The 19,228-nt window shown below is 47.0% G+C and overlaps 1 protein-coding gene across 4 annotated transcripts in view; it reads right to left on the bottom strand.

Annotated features, from left to right (window-relative positions):
* Positions 1–228: 228 nt before the first annotated feature.
* Cobl (cordon-bleu WH2 repeat protein) overlaps positions 229–19,228 on the bottom strand; it is a 274,940-nt gene continuing 255,940 nt past the window's right edge. For all 4 annotated transcript variants that reach the window (XM_008849261.3, XM_008849262.3, XM_008849264.3 and 1 more), the window contains 5 exons: positions 17,320–17,417; positions 13,979–15,867; positions 11,986–12,105; positions 10,864–11,118; positions 229–1,568 (listed from right to left, as the gene is read on the bottom strand). In XM_008849261.3, coding sequence (XP_008847483.1) covers positions 1,551–1,568; positions 10,864–11,118; positions 11,986–12,105; positions 13,979–15,867; positions 17,320–17,417 — 2,380 coding nt within the window. In that variant the 3' untranslated portion in view covers positions 229–1,550. The remainder of the gene's footprint in view (positions 1,569–10,863; positions 11,119–11,985; positions 12,106–13,978; positions 15,868–17,319; positions 17,418–19,228) is intronic.

Raw genomic sequence — 19,228 nt, 5'->3', positions numbered from 1 at the left:
GCATGAGGTGCTGGTGCTGCACAGGTACAGCAGTAGAGCCATGCACCAAACGTCTGAGACCACAAGCCAAAATAACCCCTTTTCTCTTTTAAATTGTTTACCTTGGGTGTTTGGTCACTGTGATGGAAAGTTAACTAACATAGCAGCCAAAATGTTTCTTGGCAGAATAAATTAATCTCTCCATTTTGCAGGCAGAAGATACAATGGAGCAGGAAATCCACATGGCAGTTACAGGACTGGATTTGCATTTATTTGTGGCACCAAGAAAAAGAGCAGACAGCTGTGACTAAGAGCAATTGGCTGGTAGCTCTTGCCTCACTGAGAAAGTTTAGCAATGTTAATCACACAATACCAAATTCCCATTCTACCTGATGCCCAGATTTCAAACAGGGTGAAACATTAAAAAAATTCCCAATTTGTTTTTTTTTTCACTAAGGCAGAAATTTTTATGTCATGAACTCCTCTTGATTTCTATTACTCTCGGTGGTTTTTTTTGCCATATAACAAAAATTTTTAGACACAGATGCAAAACTACTGCTGAGCTTCAATATCTCATAAATATGTTGACTGTGTTCCATGTGCCACCAAACTGTTATGTAAATATAAGGGCAGCTTCAGGACCAAGCTGAAGCACATCAGGATCTAGGTCACACACAGCACAACTTTGCCTGGCCCTCTGTGACACGTGGGCACCCAGCACCCTGCTCCTTGGCCCCCGCCATGATTTTGGAAGACTCCTAGTGAAGTCATAGGCTCCATGCACAGGCTCCTTCAGGGAGGCCTGCCCTGCTGCACCTCATAGCCTGCTGGGGTGCTGGGGTGCTGGGGTACAGCTATCCAAGTGGGACACTGACCAACCTTTCCATTGTTCTAATCTCTGCCACTCATGACCTTTAGAGGAACCAGAAATGTCCTGTCCACACTGTCAAGCAGCAGTTTGTGTTGAATTTTAAAAGGTTAGTTGGTTACACCACAGTCCAAGATCTTCTGTGAGGTGTCAGGAATAAAAATCTGATGCTTTACCATGCAGCAATGATTATTTTGCAACAGCCTTCCACCCCTCTTCCTATCCCTGAAACAGCATCTTGTAGCAAATGATTTTGGTTGTTTCTGTTGATTTAGGCTTTTGCCCCTGTCCAGAAGATTTTAAACAAGTAAATGATTTAACCACGTGCATGTGGTCAAAGTCTCAAAGATCCAAAAATCAACATAAGGCATGAACTCCTTGTGCCCATATCTAGAATCAAGTGTGTGGGTTGGGTTCCAGCCTGCGTGTTCCCATCACTCTGCCAACAGGAGCAGTTCATTGGCAACTGTGAGTATTCCGAGGCAGATCACATGTCCTTGGCACACAAGCCACTCAGCGAAGCAGCATACCCGCTTTGACCATTACACAGGAATGCTGGGAATCCTCTGTGGGCAACTTGGCCTGAAGACAGGAAAGTAACTCCAACTCTTGATGGGTCCATTTCCTGTCATGTGGGCTCCTTGAGTGATGATTCTGGGTGCTGTAAGGTGGTTTTTGCAACAACAGGAGCTCTTTCCAGGATTCATACAAGTAAAGGTACCTGAAGTGAATGAATATGGTAGAGTTACTTCTCTGTAGGTGGTGAAGGGTGCTGAAGAGTGGTGTGCACACCCATCCTTGTACAGGGTATTCTGGGAATCCACAGAGACCTAGACCAAGAGCTACACTGCTTACTGTCCCAAGGAGTAACCTTTCCAAAATACAAATATGCTTAAAAACTTTCAGTGATTTGTGGTTGCATTTGAGAGTAAAAAAGAAAGCATCATGGAATCCATGGATACTTGTTCCCAGAACCACACCCATCCTTCCCTCAAGCTCCTCAACCTGCAGTCCCTCAGGAAGGGATGCCTGGAGACAGGAGCCCTAGTGGACTCACTCAGTGCTGCATGTGCCTCAACTGCACATCAGGTGTTGGTGGTATATAAAGGAGCACACGAGATCTTCCTCCATTTGAAGGGAAGATCACACCAGCACTGCTGGTTGAGCCTTTGCTCTCTACTAGCTCAATAACAGGAATGCAGATCTATGGGATCGTCTCTAGCACCTCTGGTCATGTTTTTATAAAAGAAAAGGATTTGTGTGAAATGAGCACTTTCTCATTCCTGGAGTGTCAATGGGTGGAGTACATTTTAGAAATTTATTTTATGTGTATGAGTGGTTTGCCACCTGTGTCATGCAACATCCACAAAGGCCAGAAGAGGGTGTTGGACCCCCTGGAACTGAGTTACAGAAGGTTGGGTGCTGGGAACCAATCATGGGTCTTCTGCAAGAGCAGCCAGTGTTCTTAACTGCTGAACCACCTCTCTGGCCTTGTAGAGCACATTTTAAACTGGACTGGACTGGACTTTGGCATGGTGTTTTACTTTTTCAGAGCATTAACCAAAGCAAATACTCAAAAGACACAGATTCTCTCAGCACTAACAGCACTACCTTGACAGCACACACAGTGTTTCCAGTATACATGCCATACCAGTATGCACTGCACAAGTCTTAGCTTCTCCGAACATCAGCTCATGCCGGTGGTGATGAACACAGTTAGTGGTGATGACGAGCACTGTTAGTTTTGCTTCTAATGAAAGACAAGTTTGTTTTGTCGGAAGTCAAATGCTCACACATGGCTACCTCAGCTAGGCCTGGCAAGAAGAGAGCCTGGGTCCTCTGACCACTCACACACATGGCTCCAATTCCTTTTGTCTTCATGAGGACCGATCAACACCCCTTATCTCTGTAACAATCTGTTGAGTTCAGGCACCTCCATGTTCAGGCCTCCCCCCACCACCCTTTCTGGACAGCCTTGTTGGTGAAGCTTGGTGAAGCTTAGAAATAAGAAGGTCTAGGTGGCAGCCCTTCTAACAGCTGCTAATCATGAAGCATCTCTCTTGGGCTGTGCAGTGGCCAGTCCTGTGTATGCTCTTCTCCATCACCCCTTACAAGGGCTTGGCCTTGTCCAGTCCAGCTGACATCTACAACCAGTCAAATCCCGGTTCCTTCCCTCAGTTCTCAGCAGAAGCAATGTCATGTGCAAAGTCCCTGAGGCAGATCTGCTTGTACAGAGCAAGCACAAACCCTGCAGATAGCCACCAGAAATGGGGAGGGGCACTGCCAGGGACTGAGAAGGGGAGGAGGAGAGGAGGTGAGGCAGGGAGGAGGAGAGGAGGTGAGGCAGGGACAGGGCTGTAGCCAGAGCTGCATCAGTCTGACCCAGAGGAGCCTGCCTGCAGAGCGCCAGAGCTGGGCAGAGCCGGAAGTGGAAGTGGGAAGCACGGCAAAGACCACCTGCAAGGTGTAGGAGAGGACACAGTCAGGCCATCAGCATACCATGGAGATTAGAGCCAGAGAAGAAGCTGGGAGAGGGAAGGAGCTTGGAGAAGAGGTGGAAGGGACAGCTCCAGGGTTGCCAAGGAGGACAGGTGTGTTCTGCTGTCCCATAGAGGATGCTGACATAGTAGCCCACCAGGGTATGCATAGCCTTGCAGGCTTACAGAGTGGGGAGCCTATACTTTCCAGTAGTACACCAGTGTGCTTTCCTTCAAGCTCCAGCCTTGTTTTTAAGATTTTGGGGCAGCATAGGGGCCAATGTCTATTGTTGCCCACTGCTAAGGCAAGACTCTTCTGAGTTTCTGGCCAGTGCCCCAGAGGCATGAGGTTTAAGTTCTGCTCAGGGAGATGCACAGGCACTCTTCCCAGGCCGTGAGAGCTCCAGTGGCTCCTCTTCCCTTCCTCACAGGTGTTTTTCTTCCCAGCCTCACTGGCATGGGCTGTTCAAGGCTCTGCCGGACACCAGCGGGCCCCACAGGCCTCCAGAGTGCTCACTGCCACAATCTCTTCCAGCAACTACTCTGTATACCAGCGGCCTTTGTCTCCCTGACCGCAGCTCAGGGAGTTGGTAGTTCTCTGTCAGTCCCCTCTCTACACCATGGCTCAGATGTTTCCAGTGCAGGATATCTTACTATCTGCTATCATCTCTCTCAAGGGACCAGTGATCCTTGTGGCTTAATGGCCAGTTACTTGGAAATCACATTTTTTTCTAAATGTTTGCTTGCTTCAGGTGTGATGATAAATCTAATCCCTGAAGTTACCTTCTGGGCTGAAGAAGTACGAGATTCTTACTAAGCAAGTAAGAACTGAGCATGTTTTAAAACAACTGTTTCCTCCCTCCTAGGTGTTCCCCATCTAGTCTTCCCCGGTGATTTGATTCTATTGGTCCATGCCTACTGCTCTGGATTAGCAGTCCTCTAGCTTTATCAGACCCTCCCCTCACCAATCAACCTATGCAAGCTATGCCAAGTACAGCCAGGAGGTATGAGTAGCTCCAAGTCACCCCAAATCACATGCACACGTGAGCAAGCACATACACACACACACACACGCACACACACACACACACACACACTCTCAAGCATGCACACGCATAAGTCCTGACACCTGTACATTCTCTATAAATACTTCTGCTTTGGTTTTATTCTTCCAGAAATGCTTATCAAAAACCAAAACCAAGAGCTGAGTGTGGTGACTCATGCCTGCAATCCCAGCACTTGGGAGGCAGAGCCAGGAAGATTCTGAGTTTGAGGCCAGCCTGATCTCCATAGTGAGTCCAGGCCTATCTCAATAAGACTAATAATCATAACCAAACTGGATGGGATCCAGAACCCTTAAATGATCTTTGAGTTCAGAAATGCTTTCCCTAAGATGTGTTTATGCTGTCACTCTATGCATATTTTATCTGAAAACCGACAGTAAAACATGAACACCAGCAATATGCAGGAAAAATCATCTGGGTCACATATGCTGATGTTTGCAATTGACTACTAGCACATACAAATAAAACCCTAAGTCAGGTGTGGTGGTTACACACGTGTAATCCCAGCATTCTGCAGGCTCAGGCAGAAGGACCATGTTCTCCATGCCAGCCTGGGTTACAGAGTGAGGAGATCCTGTACCCCCTGAAGAAAAAAAAAGTGTGTAGAACAATGGCTACCACAGGTAGACAGAGATGAGAGCAAACAAATACAGCAAGACGCCATCAGAGCTCTTGGCCATATAGGAGGATGTCTGCCACCCAATTATTTCCACTTCTCTCTTTGACATTCTTCATAACAAACGATAACGTTTGTGAAGCAACAAAAACGGAGCTTGCTGAACTGGATTTAGTGGAAGTGAGAGCAAGAAATGATTATGAGGCTTAGGTAGGCTTCCTAGTGTGGCGTATGGACTTACATGCCAGGTGGGTGCAGCTATGAGAGCTGCTCACAGTTGTTTATCCCTGATCTTCCCCTGGCAAAATGAGAGTGATGTCCCCATTGCTGAGTTCCCAGAAGGAGGCTGAGGTCATTTCACAGGACGCCCAGCACAAGGGCTGGTCAGCGCTTGCCGCATCATTCCATGGAGCTGTGTGGTTCCAGCTCAGTGTGGCCGTGCTTCATGCTGTGACTGTCAATACCAGAGACTGCCACTTAGGTACAGAAAGGTTGTTGTGGCTCATGGATTTGGAGGTTTCAGCCTCTGACTTGTTGGCCCCAAGGCTGTGGGTATATGAAGCCACATCTTGAGGGCAGCATGTGACAGGGCATGTGGCGAGGTACATACATTCCCTTTTATGGCGGGGAAGCAGACAAGCAGAAGGAACAGGTCTGATAAGGAAGTAGTGCTGAAGGCTGATCTGTAAAGAAACAGCCAGGAGAGCAGGAGACTCTCTACGTAAGTGCCTCTCTTCCAGGTTGGGTGGACAGATCCCAGGCACTCAAGAAGGCACAGGGGAAGGTGCAGCTGGCTGGCAGGTGACAATACAAACAGACCAGGGAGGAAGACTGGAGGTGCCCAAAGCTCATCTTATTTCCCAAAAGTAGAGAGGTGTGTGTTTCCGCCTTGAAGCGGCTTCCTGGCAAGATTTGAAATGATTATGAAATAGAGAGTGCACAGCCAGAAAACTGCACCAGGAGGGATGGGATGCGTGCATGCAATGAATGAGGCACTCTGTCTCTGTTCTCCTCCAGCACCTGAATGCCCGCTCTGCGCCAGAGACTCTGAGAGGAGCTGACGATATGCTGACGGGCAAGCCTTAACACCAGTTCTCAGGGAGATCAGGACTGCAGTCTGCATTTGGAAGGAAAAATTATATGACAATGAAGTGGGAAAGCTCAGTCAGCCCAGGGACCAGAAATGTTTGGAGAGCTTGGAGTGATGATAAAAATACAAAGGATGAGTGTAAACTGGCTGGAAGACTGTGGGGAACAGCATCCATGAAGGCCCTGATGGGGGTCTTTGCATTAAGTAGCCTCACATGCCACATGCCCAGCTCCATTTCCAAAGACAGCAGGTACCTGGGAGAGCTCAAAGGAAGATGCTGACTGCCTGCGCCTTGAAGCCATTCCAATCTAACCAGACATGGCAAGGCTTACATAATGCACACCTGGGACCCAGTGTGTGAAGCAATTTTACTCATGAGTCGGGGCTATGCTGACACGGACTCCTGTTCCCTAGTCCCTAGAACAGGGAGTTCCCTTCATCTGAGAAGAGGTTTGTTGTCGTTCGTCATCCATGGCTCAGGGCTTCCTGATAGCATCACATGTCTAATCACTTCTCATGAGGTTTCTTGTCAAGGTCAAGTGAATGACACCCGTGTGTGAGAGACACCTTGTGTCTACATGTGTGACTCCTACAGTGGGAAAGAGGGCACCTGTGGAGGCCCCTGCCCTGTGGTGCCAGCTCAGTGTGGCTTGTGGGCCATTTGCCAAGGCAACTAGGAGCTGATAAGATGTCTGGGCATAGTGGAGGTGCTGACCCAGGATGGCTGGCCAGGACAAGTCATTTATAATACCTGCACCCCACCTACCTATCTATAAAAAGGAAGCAACAGCCTTTCCTCCCAGGGAGATGGATCAGGGACTTGCTCTGCCCCCTGTGGGACCAAAGAAAACATGCAGGGAAAGGGGCTAAGGATGTTTATCAAGTCTTCATTTTTCTGAAAAGTTCTCTTCCTGTTTTTCTCTCTCTCTCTGGCACAGAACTCTTGTAGGCACATTAACACTGCGTTCATCTGTCTACCTTGAGTAGCTCTCCTAGTTCTTGAACCTTGGCAGTTCTTCTGAAGGCAGAGGGAAGGAAACATGACCATGTGCATGTTTCCACATACACATTGATAAGATGAGACAAGGTGTGTGTTCTAGGCCCTCTGACATGACATAATGCATTTAACCCAAATCTGCCAAGGCAGCCAGATGCACAGGATTTGCTTTACCTGTACTGTGAAAGAAGAATATGGAGAGAAGGAAGATGTGATCATGGGTAGAAGAGGGGTCCTGGGAAGAAGTCTGGGGAGGCTACAGCAGAGCTGCACATGCCCTCATGGAGCTGGAGGGAAACTAGACAGCAGGAATTTGCCCTGGCAGCCATCAACAGGTATTATGCCACTCAAAGTGTGAGAGCAATTGTCACTCTGACTGCCTGGAAAAACAGTGCAGTCATTTTAAAATAATTGTTCTTTCTCCATCAAGCTAACCCTTCTTCATTTATCATCTTCCCAAAGGAAACCCAACTTACAGGTAGGGTGATCAGTCATCCTGCTTTGCCTGTGATGGTCAAGTTTTTGTTCTTAGGGTTGGGCCTCAATGGTGAAAGGAAGAGGTAGCATCACTCGGAGTCAAGAAGCATCTGGGAATGTGCATTGCAGCCCCCCGCAACCTCCCCCAGCCCAACAGCCCTGGAGAGCCAGATCCAGGTGCGTGTGCAGGAGCTCAAACTGGACACCCAGGCCTGAAGAGCCACAAACCTGCCTGCCCGTGGAGAGCTTGGCCCATGCTACAAAAGCTCTATGTTTGAGTATTTTCTGGAAGAGTAGTAAGCATAGCTTTACAAGACCAAAAGGTGACAGGAAACTAAAGAAGTAGTCAGAGGCAAAGTGCACGTGGCTTGGCATTACGGAGCCATAAAATACACTATAGGGTGTTGATTGCAAAGACAAAAGGAACTTCTGCAGTCCACGTATAGTGGGAAGGTGACATTTGACCAGCTGGTTAGAAAGTTGACAAATCACTACCGGAATTGTGAACATTTCCCTTGATGGCCCTGATCTAGGGCTCAACACAAAGTTGCCATGTGAAGGCAAGCCAGTGGTCACAGAGGCAGGAGAGTGCCCTTAGGAATCCAGCCAGGAAAGGGCAGTCTAGCAAAGGAGCACCTGCACATCCCTGAGAGAGGCTGGAAGGGGCTGCTCATGGTGATCGGCCATACCATCTTGACTTCCTAAGCCACATTCTACAGCAGGTGAAAAATGTCATTTGGCTACGGTAGTGACAGAGAGAGTGACAGGAACCTCCAGTGCCAACATGTCATCATTCAAGACCAAGCTTTCAGCCCAAGAGCACCTTGTAAACCTCAAACATGCTATATAAATCCTACTTACTGACCAGTACTTTCTAGGGTGGATAAGGTAGATCAGTCCAAGAAATGATCAAAGCTTGGTCTTCCAGATGCTATGTAAACAGCTGACAGAAGGCTAAGACCATGTGAGAAATGACAGCCTGGTCTCCTCCTCTGGCAAGGACGTTCAAACTGTGGTGACCTCCACTTCAAGCCTAGGCTCATACTGGCTGGCTTCTTCCTTGTCCCTAACCCTCATCTGGCCTCATCTAGTGCAACGTCCCTATCATTCCCTGTTCATTCATTTCTGCTCCATTACATTCATACTGCTCCATTACAACACGACTTTCCATCTTCTCTTCTTTCAGACTGTATGCAATCTTATTTCTTTTTCCTTTCTGCAAAGTAGAGGAAAGCTCTTTCAAGCCCTAGTTTTAAACGCATAGACTACCACTTGTTAGCTGCATGACCCTGTTTTTAGCTTCTCTTGATGCAGTATCCTCTGCATCCCAGCAGGAGGGAGAAAGTGGTAACTATTTTCCAAAGCTCCATATACCAACCAGGAGATGCCAGTAAGCAGTGAGCACAGGTATGTGCTTACAACCTCAAGTCAGTGGTGCCATCTCCATAGAGCCCCCAATGGGTGCTTGAAACCACAGGGGATACAAAGCCCTGTGTACATTATGTTTTTAAGTAGACACACATGCCTATGAAAAGTTTATGTCATACATTAGGTTCAGGAAGACATTAACAATTATAACCAATACTGACAACAATATGCTATAATAGAAGTTACTTAAAACACATGAATTTTCCACTTAATATTTCCAAACCATACATGTCTGGCTCACTGAAATGGCAGGAAGGGGAACATTAGATAAAGTTCTACTCAGCGCTATTCACAAAGCATCAGAGATGTGAATGGGATAATTACCTCATACCTTAAAGCAAGGTCTTTTGATAAACAGTTTAACACAGAAGACCTGTGGGTTCTAACTTCTGGTAAGTCTGATTCAGGATGCAGATGTCACCTCTGGATTTTATGTTGAGAAATGTGAAGTCTGGGGAGCATGAGAGCATTATTTACTGTAGCTCTGATCCACCAGCTTGGGAACTCTGTCACTGGGAAATGCCTTCCGGGGCCCAGAGGAACCTGGTGGCTATACTCACAGCCATCTCCATCAAGACTGACTTTTGCAGACTGACTTCTATGATCCTATTTCAACCATTCCATCTACCTTGTCATTTTCTCCTCATTTGAAACACGTCCATAAATACAAAAATTCTGTAGACACGGAAGACCATAAAGAGACCCAGAAAGTCTTGAATAATGCTCTTGTGCCCCTTCCTGAGGAGTCAGCATTAAACCTGTCATTTTCCACTGCTGCTGGATGGGGACCTGAAGTGGGCTGTGTCTCCCATGAAGACTGGGAGATGTCCGTTCTTGGGTTCCCATGTAGAATCACACCTACTCAGCTACGACCACACTCAAACCAGGGCATGCTTGGGGAGGTGTGGACTGATGTAGAGCTGGGCCTAATGGCCCCTGGAGAAACTTGAAGAGCTGAGGGTCAGGGGCACTCAGGAGCCACAGGGTAACAGAGCTCCGGGTGCCCACAGAATCCCAAGCAGGGTGACAGCCTTTGTCATCCACAAGTCCTAGGGGCCCCTCCTCTTCTCTGTCCTCTTAGGCTTCTTAGAAGGAAACAAGGGGCGTTGTCTGCCTTATTCCTGGCAATAGCAGCCCTATGTAAAAGTGTCCCAGCCTCAGTTTCATGGTTGACCTGCTTCCTATAGAGCACAAAGTCTGGGTGACATGTACCTTCTGTGCTAAGTCCAGTCCCTGTATGACCAAAGCCGGGTGACTTGGATCCTCTGAGGCCCATTCATTTCACATATAAAATGAGGGTCAATTTATCCTACATCTTCAGTGAAAACATAGTTTAAGATGTAGAAATAATTTCTCAGGAAATCCCAAATATCCTAACTTCCTTGTTCTTAGCATAACCCACTATATCCAGGTGTCATGCACAGGGTGGTCTAGACTTGAAACAGAGCTTGGAAGCTACCTGAATTTGGGAATACTGTTACAGGGCCCCAAATACAGTGTCTACAGGGTCCAGGTGGGGAACAGATGTGTGGAACTGCATTAGACTCTACAAAAAGAGACCTAAGTGGAAAGAGATGAACAAAAACAACAAAAATGTATGTAAAGAGGAAGACAGGTAGAGGTGCTGCAGGCTATGGTCCTGAGTTCCTTGGCAGGAGCTCCAGGGAATCCACTGTGGATTTGCCCCCAGCCTGTCCCTGCACCATCACTGACTGGATATAAGGGAGACAGAGATGGGTTTAGCCTCCACCTTACCCATGGATGGCAGGTAGCATGCAAAGCTAGCTTTCTCCTCAGTAACGCCCTCCAGAAGCTGGGCTATGCAGTCTGCTGCATCTCCATGTCTGTTGCTCACACTAATGCTCACCTTTCTCAGTCTCGCAGCCCCTGTGCCTGAGCGGATGGCATCCATTAAGGCTTGCCTGGCATCCACCGCATTGCTGAGGGTTTCTGTGCTGAACCTAGATACTGTTACCGGTGCCTGAGAGGCTGGACGGGGTGGGGATGGCAAGGCAGGTGGGGGTGGAAGGCCAGGGTCTTCTTGCTGAGAATTTTCCAAACCTGGGGCCAAGACTGCAGCATCTCTGAGGCTCTGGAGCTCCTCCGAGGCAAGGGATGACACCTAGCAACAACACAGTTAAACGACTACTATAGAGCAAATGCCCGTGTACCCCCTTCCCATATGCACCACCTTAGTCCCAATGGTGATGGTGTTAGGAGGTTACCTTTGCTTTGTTACAGTAGCCTGTCAGACTCAGACTCAGACAAAGGGAAGGGAAAGGAAGAAAGCTTCCCACACGGCTGACCATCTCACAGTGTACTTTCAACGGATTCTTAATGATCACCCTCAGAAAACAGAAATCTATCTGCTGATGGATTACACACCTCTCCCTGTGCTCAGCCAAGGCATGGCTCAAAGGGACCATATCTGTCAGTCATATCAGAGAACTTTCTGATCTCATAACTTTTCTTCACACATGAAGACAGAAACAGAAACCAGATACACCAACCTAATGAATTTATGGGGGAGGGAGGACAGGCTATCCTGAAAATACCACAGGTTACGTATGAGTCATACTGTTCCTCAAATCCCGTGTGTGGAAGCCTTGAGTACACTGTCCTGCCCCTAAACTCAAGCCAACATGGTTCCTGCAGTTGTGAAAAAGCCAGTGCTACATGCACATAGCAACATGATTCTGGGAGGGTGGGCAATGCTTAAGTGGTCATACTTTCTAACCCTGGGGTCAGAGTGCATCAGGAGGAGTGAGGCCTGCAGAAAAGACACTGTATCTGAGCAGTGGCCATGACAACTGCCTGGAGTGGGGAGCCTGCCCACGGTGCTAATGTACAGGCTGGTAGAGTTGGCAGCCCTGATGATGGCTTACCATCTAGTCAAAGTAATAGAAGCTTAGCAGCACTTGCCCAGGCTGCTGGCAGGAAGGTTGGGCAGGCATCTGGGCTCATCACACATGGGAGGCCCACTCCTTACCTTCCTCAGGCTTTTGGTCCCATTGTGGCCCCGGATGGCTGCCAGCAGGGCAGATCGTTCACTCTCTGCCTCCATGTAGGATGGTTTCTTTGGCCTTCCCTCTGAGATGTGTTCTGCAGTCTAGAATATTAACAGAGTCAACATATTTCACTCTGTGGATAGTGACAGGCTAACTCCGTATCTACAGAGACTTACAAAATCAATTCTGCTCCAACTGTCTCTTTACGGGTATATTCAGAAGGCCCTGAAGAGCTTTCAACAGCTACAGCATAAAAACATATCCATACAACCAATCTGTCTTCTGTTTTTGGCATAATATTCAAGAACTTAACTGAAGTATTGACATTTTGTAAGCAGACTTTGAGCTGGATGCTGCTGCCCAAATGCAGGGTGATGCAGGTGTTTTGAGCACATATAGGCAGGCAAGGCTGGGGACAGCTAGGGTTGAGTGTATCAAATGTACTTGCAACTTAGGATATTTTCAACTTGCCGTGAGTTACCGGGCCCAGAACCTCTGAGTAAGCTGAGCGGCATCTATGGAAGAATCAAAGGCTACAGATTTGGGGTAAGATCAGCTGTTACCTCTTACTGTGAGACTACTGCTATTGTCCCAGCTTTCCCTAGCTGGCCATGTGTGTTGAAATCTTGCAAACCCAAAGAAGAACCCTAGTTTGTGATACTGGATCAGGCTACTTAGTATCACTCTGCCTGTTTCTTCATGTGTAAAATGGAAGAAATAACTCTTAATTATTAGCATTGGCTTAGCAATTAAATAATATTTTTCATGTGCTACATGACGTGGCAATACAGGAATGTCACACAACAATTGCTACTGTTACTGCAGAGTGACAATATGATGATGCCAAAATAAAGTCATGTGCCACCTAACGTTTCAGTCAACAATGACCCACATCTATGCCAGCGGACTCACAAGACTAAATATTTCTGTCACTTAGTGACACTGCAGTGACCCATGCTAATGTCCAACTGCCCTGCATTTTTGCAGGTGTTTGGGGTAATGCCAGCATAGCAAGCCCATGCACTGCCAGACATATGGAATATGGCACAATGTCACATAGTCTGTAACTCTGCATTATGAAGTAAGTGATTATGTAACTGGATTACTCATTCACTACACTATACTTTCTAGGCCTGTTGCATCAGCAGCAGCCTTGCTCATCTGGGTTTGTGTCTCTTGTCAAGTGCTGGCCTATACTGTGTAGGCTTCTGTGAGAGCACTTCATGATGTAAGCGCAATATCAAAACCAAACCGCAATGTATGTGTGCCAGGATGTGTCCCCGTGCTAAGCAACACATGGCTGTACAGAACAGCGGTCCTCCTGAGTTTTACTGACAATCTCAGTGTGTTGAGATGGCCCCCAGAAGGCTTGATAAAGGCTTATTCCTCAGCTTGCACTCCTGGGAGGCGGTTCCTCATAGGAGGTCACTGGAGGGATGCTTTGAAGGGGACAGTGGGACCCTGGTCTTTCTTTCTGCTTTCTGGCTATGGAGTGTTTGTTCTTCCACAGGTTCTCACCATACTGTGTCACTCTACCACGGACTCAAAAGTAATGTGCCAATTGTTCATGAACTGAAAACTCCAAGCCATGAGCTAAAGTAAAGCTTTCCTCATTCTCTCATTCTAAGTTGACTGGTTCAGGTATTTTGCTATAGTAGCACAAAGGTGACTAATATACAGACCTGAAGAGGGACACCCTACCTCACTGCTACTCTGTCCCAGTGGATGGACATTTATTGATTGACATCATTTCCACTGGGCAGCTGGAACCTGACAAGCTAAAACCTATCAGTGTTAGACTCTCTAGTGGTTTTATGCAAATGCTTTAGAAGAAGAAGAGAGAGCCCAGTTACAATGAAGTCTGCAAACCTTGCTGCTACCCTTTTCTTCTCTCTTCCAGCCCCACTCCAAAGATCTAGGACAGATATAGAAGTGCTGCTCAAGAACTCCCTGAACTCAACCCCCGATGCTCACCATATTCACCCTGCGGAGCTTGTCCTTCCCTCCTGATGACTGGATGGCTTCCATCAGAGCACTGTGCAGGGATGTATCTTTTGGAGCTGGCCTCTGAACAACAGGCTTGAATTTTTTCTTTGGTCCAAAGATGCTGGGGGGCAAAGTACCATCTGTGTCTTGAACATCTGGAGATAAGGGACCAGGTTTTTCCTCTGTCTGTAAGATGATGTGGCTGGTAGGGACCGACTCTTTCAGAGACTGAGGAAGCTCACTGCTGCCCGAGGCCCATGCAGAGCCATTCACCAGTACCCTACCAGACTTGCAGGCTTCTGTAGAAAGCAGAGGGGGTGGCCGCACCCTGTCCACTGCCTGAGTGAGGTTAGATGTTGAGCTGGTCTTTTGGTTACTTGGATTTTGCTTTTCATTGAAACCACAGCTCTGTCCCACAGAAACACAATCCCTCTGGGAAGATCTGACTGGGAGGAAATAGGAGGATCCGTGGACAGCAGCAGGACAGTCTTGAGTTGACGACTTCCAGTATGGGCTGCTGACCTCTACTCTGGGATGGTCTCCCACTGGCAACTCCACAGCAGGGTTGCTGGGAAGGCAGACACAGTCCTGCTTTGTGTCCTGCTCACGCTGCCCTGCCTCTGAGCACAGACTGGAAGCTGCACTGTCTTTCACAGTGGGAGGTGGTCCAGCCAGTGTTGGTCCTTTGTGGCCCTTCTCGGGATTCTCATGTGGCCTCACTGTATCAGCATGGGTTTTCAGAGGCCCTATCCTCCTGGCAATAGCAGAGGCCACGTATTGGCTGGATGTCCTTCTCTGGGGCTTCAGGAATGTGACTTCTGTGCTGTTAGATGCTGGCACTTTTGTGTGACAAGTGACTGCTGACTGCGGCTGGCTTTTCCCCTCCTCCAGGTGTGCCCCATATTCCTGGGAGGCAGGCTGCTGCTGGGGTGTGGGCATTGCAGGGGCTGCCTTGAGTCCATTGTCTTGCTGTGGCTTCACTGGTGTGGCATGGGTGGTGGTGGAGGGGGGCGTTCTAGCTGTAGACTCTGCTGACTGGTTCAGGTGCTTTTCCACTGAGCTGCTCTTCCAGAACTCTTTGACTTTTCCAATGGGCTGAGTTTCTGTATGGACAATGGCTGAAGACTGTGACGTGATCCTGCGGCCATTTATATGAGGACTCACCAGATTTCCTAGCTCGTCAATCTTAATGGCTCCAGTGGAGAGGGACACATCCCTGTTATAACACCTCATTTCTGATTTGGGAGGAACAATTTTGTATGTTGTGAGGCCATGCCTGAGTCCGTAGCTTCCCCCTGAGGCCTGGCCTCGAAGAGACCATGGTGGTGGTGCTGAGGTGGAGTTTTCATTCTCATCATCTTTTTGATTCACTTGCTGGGAATTTACTCTGTGACTGGCAGGTGTCTTCTCACTGTGAGCAGGCCCAAGCACCTTGCCTTTTGACTTTGCTTTTAGATCATCTATGTAAAGCTTCGAAACAAAAGAAGTCACTTTGGGGTCCATTTCAGCTGGAATCCTATCTTCAGGGGTGTTGGGTAAAGTCAACTGGATTGTCCTTTTGACATCCTGGGAAGGAGGAGAGGAGTGTGGCTCCTTTCGACTTTCCTTTACATATAGCTGGCTATGCTCAGTCTGAAGTGGGGCCAGGTGAGTTCCTTGGCTGGCAACGTCCCCTATATCAAAAGCAGCAGCATTATGGTTTCTACTGGAGAGTAGCCTCAAATCCACAGGCTCATCAGAGACTTCCCCAATAAATGTGACTGGGATGGCATCCAGGTTACCATCAGGGATTATGGCCTCCTGCAGGCTGTGGTTGGACATATCATTTATGGAATTGGTTAGAGAGCTGGTATCTGTTTCATAACTTTCTTCCATTTCTGCAGAGAAGGACAAACACAAGTCACCAACTGGCACCCTTTGTGGCATTCCCATGCCAGAATTAAGTGCAGGCATGGTCATAACCCTAACTTCCCTGGTGTTACTTTGGTAACTGTTTTTTGCATACTTGTTAAAACCTTATCTTGATTTATAATCTGTATATGCCTGGGGTCAGTCTCAACTTTCATTTTACAATGCAGAAGCATTTGCAGCTCCATGAGCCTTCAGAGTGAGGCGTTCCGTCACCACATTTTGCTAACATCATTCAATTAAAAATTAGACTCCTAAGTTTACCTTCTAGAAAATGCTTTCAACACGGGAATAAGTGCCCTTGAGGTTTCTCCCTGCTTCTTGTGTCTACCAGAAGCACAGCAAGATATGTGGAACAACTTGCCCTAGCTTTACTGTCTTAGAGAGAGAATGACTAAATCTTGGAGTCCTCAGAATTATACTGACTCTTCAGACTGCTAAATGATGTGGTGGGTCATGTGGTCAAGGCTGCGGGACACTCCACAGCTGGTTCAGATTCTCAGCTCCGCCAATCAAACACTGATGAGAAGAGTCCGAAAGTGAGTCAGACAAAACCACGGATCAGTTTTATAGTCTGTTTCCTCCTTGTTTTAAGGCATGATCAATATCTGCATTCTAGTTTACTTTCAGCCATGCCTTGAAGAAAAGAGTGTAGCCTTAGTTGTCCTACTTATTTACTGAAATTATTTGCATCTGCTTTGACTTACAGTATTATTTTCAAAAAACAAAATCAAAGTAACAGCCATACTAATGGATGCTCTATTTATAAAAGATATTGTCATGGACAAAAGATTGTGAACATTTCATATACTATCAAGTAAGAAAGAGTTTCAAGTCTTTAAAGTTTTTTCTCTATTTTTAATTTATGTATATGATACTTTATGTGTATGAAGTTTTTTGCCCACATGTATGTAGATGCACCTGTGCATGCAACACCCATGGAGGCCAGAAGAGGGCGCTGGAGTCCCTGTGGCTGGAGTTACAGATGATGGCCAGACACCCTGTGGGTGCTGAGAACCAAATCTGGGTCCTCTCTTAACCTGCTGAGCCATCTCTCCAGTCCTAAGAGTTGCTACTATTCTTTGTGTCGTCCTGTATTCCTCTACCTTATTTGCATATTCTAGATATTTCTGTCTTTAAGATATGCAGAAGGCTTTTTACCATGCAAAAGTGGTATTATTTGGCACACATTTTACATAGCCAACTATACATTTTCTTAGTACTGCTTGAAGCCCCAATGAAAAGCAGTCCATCAAGAACAACCCTCATCTGAGAGAGCTCGGCCCTCACAGCTAGGCCACCTCCACAATGAGCTGCAATTCCAAGATTTCCTCCTCATGAAGTTATACCAAAATGTACTCAGAAAAAGTGACTTCCACATCTATGGTCATCCTATCAAGACAGTGGCTTGTGGCTGCTACCTTCCAGGTTTTCATCAAGTTCTGCCAGGGTTTGATGGAAGTGTCCAGTAATGAATAGGTCTTCGTCATCATTTGGAAATATGGCAGCTTTCTCAGTTCTAGGGGAGACCAAAGAGAAAGACAGAGCACTTCATTTTCTTAGCACTTAATATTACTTGATACTCTTTCCCAGAAACATCAGTTTGTATTCAAATCGAAGCAGTCCCACATTCACCAGACCTCTATTGTCCTTAGAACTACAGAGACACAGATTATTTATGTGACTGGTATGTATGTTCATGTATGCACTGTATGGTGGCAGGTATGTTATGTATGATCTGTGTTGTACTGCACCTGGTACCTGGCATTGATGCTATGGGCTGATCTGTCTCCCTGCTAGACTGCAGGCTGTTTCTGAGTCTTGCATTTCATCATAGTGTCCTTCAAGACCCTAGTCTACTAGGCTTGCAGGCTCTGGCACAGGGCATTCCTGGGGTTCCTGTATTGTGAGGAGGTCTCCAGAGAGGGGCACTTGGGTCTGCATGGGAAGTTTTCAGAAGCCCTATCAAATTTTCAAGTTTCTGCCTCCATATGTGTGGTCCCTTTGCAGTGACTCACTTGCCAGATTTGGAAAGGGAGAGACTTTTCACTCCTTTGCAACAAAGGGCTTTCACATACTGTCTGATATGTTCCTTTTTCCTAGTACTACAGTAGCTTAATTCCTCACAGGGCAGATGGTGGGAGGAATGAGGGCTTGGGAAACCTGATCATGACACCCATAGTAGTGTCCTACCTTTGGCTTATTATTATTGTAATGATAAAATCCATGCCAAGGGTGACCGAAAACACTGCACCCACTAACTCATTCTCGGCCCTCTCTACAGCTTCCTCCTCAGAGACTTAACAGAGGAAAGCTCCAGAAACACGTGTGACTTTGTGCCAGAGAGGCAGCCTTCACCCACTGGGCCCTGAATGGCATTCTTTTTTTTTTTTTTTTTAAATAAATTATCTTGCTATAACTCTCACAAATGATTTACAAGGTAGTTGGTGGTTGTCTTCATCGTTGTTCAGATAGGGAACTGTACCAAGAGACCAACCACCGTGTGCAAGGCCATATTAGCATTCAAAGCTAGGCACACCTGCTCCAAAGCCTGAGTAAGGATAGTCTGCATCAAACAGGTGGCCTGGCCATGTCTGGGGCCAAGATGGACAATGTGGCCCCCTGTGGCACAGGGCGTCCTAAGAGATGTCATCCTGCTGCTCGAGAGAGCAAGGTCTTGATTTCTTTGCATCACAGGGACAATGGCGTATGTAAGACAACTGCTGCCAAAGTAATTTGAAAGCTCTCTTTGCAAGGGCTCTTGCCTCTGCTCCTACTGTGCAGAAAGCGCAGACATGTCTATGCGATTGTCTGTCTTCAGTGAAAGCTGAAGGTTCCTTTCCGCTGATTGTTCAAATTGAGGACCAATTTCCATCGCTGCTAATCAGGCCCAGATAATGTGCCTTGTACAATCTTCACTTACATAGCAAAATTTTTTCTGGTAAATGAGTCTTTCTTTCTTAGTGACTAGGTCCACTTGGGGGCCGGAAGTGGCTTCAGCATCATTCTCTGCTAATATCCTCTGACAGGCCAGACAAAAGGGGCTGTTGGATATGTGTGTGCATGTAGACCAATTAATAAAGACCACAAGAGGTGCCCGGTTGGCCTTCCTGCTGTTTCGCTCTTGGCCTTTCGTTGTTTCAGTGCATTTTACTAAAGCTGCTTCTCTCAGGGAATGTGATGAAAAAATAAATTTAAATATTTAGTAGACTAGATAGCACAGGAAAATACGGAAATTGCGAGAGAAACTAATACTTAAGATGGAAAACAGATCACTTTAAAAATGCATACTTGTAGTTTAAGATGCTTAAAAGCCCAGCCAAACAAAAT

The sequence above is a fragment of the Nannospalax galili genome, unplaced genomic scaffold, assembly GCF_000622305.1.
Source record: "Nannospalax galili isolate Female #2095 unplaced genomic scaffold, S.galili_v1.0 scaffold304, whole genome shotgun sequence".
NCBI lineage: Eukaryota > Metazoa > Chordata > Mammalia > Rodentia > Spalacidae > Nannospalax > Nannospalax galili.
The sequence above is the reverse complement of the archived record's forward strand: the minus strand, read 5'-3'. Positions and strand labels throughout refer to the sequence as shown.